Source organism: Embiotoca jacksoni, unplaced genomic scaffold (genome assembly GCF_022577435.1).
Source record: "Embiotoca jacksoni isolate LCO1_2020_lvr unplaced genomic scaffold, fEmbJac1.0.p SCAF_75, whole genome shotgun sequence".
Taxonomy (NCBI): Eukaryota; Metazoa; Chordata; class Actinopteri; family Embiotocidae; genus Embiotoca; species Embiotoca jacksoni.
In genome coordinates this window covers 272501-280000 of record NW_027185431.1, presented here as the reverse complement: position 1 = coordinate 280000, position 7500 = coordinate 272501, and the positions used below count along the sequence as shown (strand labels likewise).

Here is a 7500-nt window from a genome sequence, read left to right as displayed (position 1 = left end):
ATCTGAGTGTTCAGCGCACAGATATAAACTGATTACCCCCCCCTCCCCCACACACACTCCGTCAGCTGGAAGACAACGTCCTCAGTGTTTGTGTGAGCAGCTGCAGTCTGGAGGTTCATCCTCTGGCGGGGTTCATCCTGCGGAGAGGTTCATCCTCTGGAGGGGTTCATCCTGCGGAGAGGTTCATCCTCTGGAGGGGTTCATTCTGCGGAGAGGTTCATCCTCTGGAAAGGTTCATCCTGCGGAGAGGTTCATCTTCTGGAAAGGTTCATCCTACGGAGAGGTTCATCCTCTGGAAAGGTTCATCCTGCGGAGAGGTTCATCTTCTGGAAAGGTTCATCCTACGGAGAGGTTCATCTTCTGGAGAGGTTCATCCTCTGGAAAGGTTCATCCTGCGGAGAGGTTCATCCTCTGGAAAGGTTCATCCTGCGGAGAGGTTCATCTTCTGGAAAGGTTCATCCTGCGGAGAGGTTCATCCTCTGGAAAGGTTCATCCTGCGGAGAGGTTCATCCTCTGGAAAGGTTCATCCTGCGGCGAGGTTCATCCTCTGGAAAGGTTCATCCTGCGGCGAGGTTCATCCTCTGGAAAGGTTCATCCTGCGGAGAGGTTCATCCTCTGGAAAGGTTCATTCTGCGGAGAGGTTCATCTTCTGGAGAAGTTCATCTTCCGGAGATGTTCATCCTCTGGAGAGGTTCATTCAGCGGAGAGGTTCATCCTCTGGAGAGGTTCATCTTCCTGAGAGGTTCATCCTGCAGTGAGCAGCCAGAGACAACAGGCGGTGTCTTCATGAAAACAGTTGGATGTAAATTTAGACAACCCGTGGGGTTGTCCTCAGGTGTTCTGTTGGGTCACATGACCCGGCACACACCTGGTGTGTCATCATGTCAACAGGCGGAGTCGTACCGTGAGCGTCGACCTCCAGTGGAGATGAAGTGAACTGCGTCCTAATTGGAAGCTGTGACCTCATGATGTGTCCTCTGTTATGTACGTAACTTATGCTCAGATTGTACGATATTAATGTCTGTCACCGTTTACGTTCATGTGTGAGTTCCTGTCGTCCGCAGTTTGTACGATGAAGCTTCATGTACACGAATGTTCGCCGACGAGGAGACGAGCTCACATTGGTCACTCATGTTCGTTACATTACATCATTACATTTCATTGAGCTGACGCTTTTATCCAAAGCGACTTACAATAAGAGTCCAACATGCTGTCTGAGGAACTTACAAACAGCTGAGACTAAGAGGTGCACTCTGGGAAATGAAGTCCCAAACTTCATCAGAGAGGGAAGAACAGACAGATGGCCACGACAATCAGTGTGTGTGTGTGGACTCACCCGGCCCACCTCCACCAGGTTGGTTACCATGACGATGGCTGCGGTGTTCTCCTGCCAAACCATGCGCCAGAAATCGTACACTGTCTCCTGCATGGGACCTGACAGACACACACACACACAGACACACACACACACACACACACACGTACACACACACACACACGTACACGTACACGTACACACACACACACACACACACACACACAGACACACACACACACACACACACACGTACACACACACACACACACACACACACACACACACACACACACACACACACACACGTACACACACACACACACGTACACGTACACGTACACACACACACACACACACACACACACACACACACACATACACACACACACACATACACGCAGACACACACAGAGTAAGCTTCATATTAGACAGGAGATCAGCAGGCGACATCAGAGCTGTACATGAATTATAATGACCCTTTTAATTAATTCAAATTAGACACACATATACGCACACACACTCACACACACACACACACACACACACACACACACACACACACACACACACACACACGCACATGTACACACACAACCAGAGAAAATGTTTTTAATCACTGTTGACAGTCTGTGTTTTGACGAGCTAATTAGTTCATGCTAATCCATTCCTGTCCTCAAGTGTTTTACAGAGAATCTGCTGCACACACACACACACACACACACACACACACACACACACACACACACACACACCGCTCCATATTCATGCTCACACACTGACGTGTTGGCACAAACACTGCGGTTTGGATTTCCACCTGGAGAGACGAGTGTGTTCCGTGAAAGTTCTGCCTGGTCTGGCGCCACATGTGGTCAGAGGTGGAACTGCAGCCCAGTTTCAGCACTACACACTCCTACTAGAAACCACACTGGTTTCACTTAAGGCTTTCATTCCACTTCATGTCATATATCAACAACACACACACAAAACTACAGTTCCCATGATGCTTCAGGGAACAGAGGTGTAAAAAATTCAAACTCTTTTCTTTCCATTTACACCAACTGTCCCTTTAACAGCAGCAGAACTGAGCAGCTGCTGGCTGCAGTGCATGATGGGTAATCAGACAAACATCCCTGTGACACTGAAGGAAACTTAAAATCAGACAGATTCTCAGGCAGCTTCTGAACTGTGATTCTCTGTAGGTTCACGCTCGTTCTACAACTGAAAGAGGAGAAGCTAAACTAAGCTAAGTGTTGCTCACCTTGGGTAGCGACATAGTTGTTGGGTCGGTGGTAGCCCTGTGAGGAGAGACCAGAAAAGGAAGTTTACATCTTCACACTGAAACTCTGCAGCTGCTTTGTTTATAGAGTCAACAGCAGCTGACCACTAACCGCCGTCGTCATGGAAACAGAGGCGACTGGGATGTCTCCAATCGACCTTTAAAGGAGAGCAAACAACTGTGTGTGAGTGTGTGTGTGTGTGAGTGTGTGTGTGTGTATGTGTGTGTGTGTGTGTGTGACTGTGTGTGTGTGTGTGTGTGTGTCTGAGTGTGTGTGTGTGTGTGTGTGTGTGACTGTGTGAGTGTGTGTGTGTGTGTGTGTGTGTGTGTGTGTGTGACTGTGTGTGAGCGTGAGTGTGTGTGTGTGACTGTGAGTGTGTGTGAGTGCGAGTGTGTGTGACTGAGTGTGTGTGTGTGAGTGTGTGTGTGTGTGTGACTGTGTGTGTGTGTGTGTGAGTGTGTGTGTGTGTGTGTGTGTGTGTATGTGTGTGTGTGAGAGTGTGTGTGTGTATGTGTGTGTGTGTGACTGTATGTGTGCCTGAGTGTGTGTGTGTGACTGTGTGTGTGTGTGTGTGTCTGAGTGAGTGTGTGTGTGTGTGTGTGTGTGTGTGACTGTGTGTGAGCGTGAGTGTGTGTGTGTGACTGTGAGTGTGTGTGAGTGCGAGTGTGTGTGACTGAGTGTGTGTGTGTGTGTGAGTGTGTGTGTGTGTGTGACTGTGTGTGTGTGTGTGTGAGTGTGAGTGTGTGTGTGACTGTGTGTGTGTGTGTGTGAGTGTGTGTGTGTGTGTGTGTGTATGTGTGTGTGTGAGAGTGTGTGTGTGTATGTGTGTGTGTGTGACTGTATGTGTGCCTGAGTGTGTGTGTGTGACTGTGTGAGTGTGTGTGTGTGTGTGTGACTGTGTGTGAGCGTGAGTGTGTGTGTGTGACTGTGAGTGTGTGTGTTTGTGTGTGTGTGTGTGTGTGACTGTGTGTGTGTGTGTGACTGTGTGTGTGAGCGTGAGTGTGTGTGAGCATGTGTGTGTGACTGTGAGTGTGTGAGTGCGAGTGTGTGTGACTGAGTGTGTGTGTGTATGTGTGAGCGTGAGTGTCTGAGTGTGTGACTGTGTGAGTGTGTGTGTGTGTGTGTATGTGTGTGTGTGTGACTGTGTGTGTGACTGTGAGTGTGTGTGTGTGAGACTGTGTGAGTGTGTGTGTGTGTATGTGTATGTGTGTGTGACTGTGAGCGTGAGTGTGTGTGTGTGACTGTGTGTGTGAGCGTGAGTGTGTGTGTGTGACTGTGTGTGTGAGCGTGAGTGTGTGTGTGAGTGTGAGTGTGTGCATGTATGTGTGTGCGTGTGTGTGTGACTGTGTGTGTGTGAGCGTGAGTGTCTGAGTGTGAGCGTGAGTGTGTGTGTGAGACTGTGAGTGTGTGTGTGTGTGTGAGCATGTGTGTGTGACTGTGAGTGTGTGTGTGTGTGTGTGAGCGTGAGTGTCTGTGAGTGTGTGTGACTCTGAGTGTGTGTGTGTGTGTGTGTATGTGTGTGTATGTGTGTGCGTGACTGTGTGTGTGTGTGAGTGCGAGTGTGTGTGTGTATGTGTGAGTGTGTGTGTGTGTGTGTGTGTGTGTGACACTGTGTGAGTGTTTGTGTGTATATGTGTGTGACTGTGTGTGTGTGTTACAGTGTGTGTGTGTGTGTATGTGTGTGTGTGAGTTTGAGTGTGTGTGTGTGTGTGTGTGTGTGTGTGTGTGTGTGTATGTGTGTGTGTGAGTTTGAGTGTGTGTGTGTGTGTGTGTGTGTGTGTGTGTGTGTGTGTGTGTGTGTGTGTGTGTGTGTGTGTGTGTGTGAGAGACTCACGTCCACGTAGTTAGCGTTGACGTAGTCGGAGCCGCCATCTCCATCCTGAGGCTGCAGACGCACACGAGAGTGATCGTCTAACACACACACATATACATACACACTGTTAATTGTTCTGCTTGTTGTCATGGCGATGTTCAACATAATCAGCTGTAATTAGTTTCTTCTGAATAAAAGATCTAATAACAAATTAATAACCACTTAATTGCATTCATTCAAGTAAATGATAAAAACAAACTGTAAAGCACAGATGATCCAGAGTGTGTGTGTGTGACTCACAGACACACACACACACTCCAGCAGTAAAGTGTGGGTACGTACAAGCGATGATGTTGCCGTAGCGATTCTTCATGCGGTTCTCATCCTTCTTGGCTGAATCCCACGGAGCCGACTGTCCCTCGAAGAAACTCTGTAGAAGACAGACAGAGAGACAGACAGAGAGACAGATAGAAAGACAGAGAGAGACAGACAGGGAGATGTGATGAAACTCCTGATGAATAATTCAGTGTTCTCGGACGTTCTCTAACAACATGATTAAGTTCAATTAAGAGACGACGGCTCAGAAAAAAGAACAGAAAACTCTCTGAAACATGAGTCTCTGACTGAGACCAACAGGAAGCTGGAAATACAGTCAGAGACAGACAGTCAGAGACAGACAGACAGACAGACAGACAGGCAGACACTTTGATCCACAGCAGGTTCCTGGGTTGCTCATTGAGATGCCGGCAGACAGATGTGTGTGAGTGTGTGAGTGTGCGTGCTTGAGTGTGAGTGCGTGAGTGAGAGTGTGTGTGCGTGTGTGTGAGTGTGTGAGAGTGAGTGTACGTGCGTGAGTGTGTGTGTGAGAGTGTGTGTGTGAGTGAGTGAGAGTGTGTGTGCGTGTGTGTGAGTGTGTGAGAGTGAGTGTGCGTGCGTGAGTGTGTGTGTGAGAGTGTGTGTGTGAGTGTGTGTGTGTTTGTGAGAGTGTGCGTGCTTGAGTGTGTGTGAGTGTGAGTGCTTGAATGTGTGTGAGTGTGTGTGTGTGTGCGTGCATGAGTGAGTGTGAGTGTGTGAGTGTGCGTGCTTGAGTGTGTGAATGTGAGTGTGTGTGTTTGTGAGAGTGTGCGTGCTTGAGTGTGTGTGTGTATGAGTGCGTGAGTGTGCGTGCGTGCGTGAGTGTGTGTGAGTGTGCGTGCTTGAGTGTGTGTGTGTGTGTGTGTGTGAATGCGTGAGTGAGAGTGTGTGTGTGTGTGTGTGCGCGTGTGCGTGCTTGAGTGTGTGAATGTGAGTGTGTGTATGAGTGCGTGAGTGTGTGCGTGAGTGAGAGTGTGTGTGTGTGTGTGTGCATGTGTGTGCCAGTGCGTGAGTGAGTGTGTGTGTGTGTGTGTGCGTGAGTGTGTGTGAGAGTGTGTGTGTGACAGCAGTCTAACAGCTTCAGACATCCATCAAACTGAGAGGTGAACGATGTGACACACTCACTCACAGTCTCACACACACAGCTCGACATGATTGACAGTGAGGAATAAAGAATGGAAGGAATTAACTAATGAAGGCTGGTAGTGTGTGTGTGTGTTTCTATGAGTGGGTGTTTGATGCAGAGCTTTAGCAGCTTGATGCTAATGCTAACTGGCTACTTTAACCACCAGTGACCTTCTGTCATTGACAGAATCAAAGGTTAAAGGTTGAGACCTAAACGTTTAGACAGGTGTTCTAGAGAAACTAAATGTTTAGACAGGTGTTCTAGAGAAACTAAACGTTTAGACAGGTGTTCTAGAGAAACTAAACGTTTAGACAGGTGTTCTAGAGAAACTAAATGTTTAGACAGGTGTTCTAGAGAAACTAAATGTTCAGACAGGTGTTCTAGAGAAACTAAACGTTTAGACAGGTGTTCTAGAGAAACTAAACGTTTAGACAGGTGTTCCAGAGAAACTAAACCTTTAGACAGGTGTTCTAGAGAAACTAAACCTTTAGACAGGTGTTCCAGAGAAACTAAACCTTTAGACAGGTGTTCCAGAGAAACTAAACCTTTAGACAGGTGTTCCAGAGAAACTAAACCTTTAGACAGGTGTTCTAGAGAAACTAAACGTTTAGACAGGTGTTCTAGAGAAACTAAATGTTTAGACAGGTGTTCTAGAGAAACTAAATGTTCAGACAGGTGTTCTAGAGAAACTAAACGTTTAGACAGGTGTTCTAGAGAAACTAAATGTTTAGACAGGTGTTCCAGAGAAACTAAACGTTTAGACAGGTGTTCTAGAGAAACTAAATGTTTAGACAGGTGTTCCAGAGAAACTAAACCTTTAGACAGGTGTTCTAGAGAAACTAAACCTTTAGACAGGTGTTCTAGAGAACCTAATGTTCAGACAGGTGTTCTAGAGAAACTAAACATTTTGACTGAGCAGAACAAAACTTTCAGAACGTTTCGCAGGTGGTAAAATACTTTTGCTTTTTTTCATGCGTGCTGCCAGCTACATGCTAACGTGTGTCATGTCTCGCGTGTCCACCATTTTGATTCAAGTCACTGAGATGTTGAGCTGATCTTTTGATGAATGTCGCCTTACTGCTGTTCTCAACCATCATTGATCAGAAACACAAACAGCATTGTGTGAAATGTCTTTGATCAAACAAACATTCTCGTCTGGCTGCTGTCAACGAGGGACGGAGGCTGACGGAGGCTGACGGAGAAGATGGACAGAAACATGGACGCTCTCAGCTCCCATTTGTGCCTCTCCAATGTTAGAGTTAGCATAAGCATTAGCACAACATGTGAGTCACCGTGGTAACATGAGCTCCAGTTCCTCTTCATCAATACCAATGTGTTCATTGATGACACTTTAAACTGAGCACTAAAATGTGTTCGGTAACATCATTAGTTAATTCATTTTATCATTTCAGCTGTTTCAACTCTATTGATCACATATATATATATATATATATATATATATATATATATATATAATTACAACCATATTTAAATTAATATGTTGACCATTTATGCAACATTTAACTCATGATTTAAGACATTTATCCACTACTTTTAAGTAATTATTTATTACCTGGTTGTATGTTGCTGTTTTACATGTTCGTATGTTTTA

At 46.4% G+C, this 7500-nt stretch overlaps 1 protein-coding gene across 6 annotated transcripts in view; it reads right to left on the bottom strand.

Annotated features, from left to right (window-relative positions):
* Positions 1–7500, bottom strand: part of LOC138215433 (receptor-type tyrosine-protein phosphatase mu-like) — a 110420-nt gene that overhangs the window by 15301 nt on the left and 87619 nt on the right. For all 6 annotated transcript variants that reach the window (XM_069177580.1, XM_069177585.1, XM_069177582.1 and 3 more), the window contains 4 exons: positions 4751–4838; positions 4430–4506; positions 2577–2613; positions 1337–1434 (listed from right to left, as the gene is read on the bottom strand). In XM_069177580.1, the coding sequence (XP_069033681.1) occupies positions 1337–1434; positions 2577–2613; positions 4430–4506; positions 4751–4838 (300 nt within the window). The remainder of the gene's footprint in view (positions 1–1336; positions 1435–2576; positions 2614–4429; positions 4507–4750; positions 4839–7500) is intronic.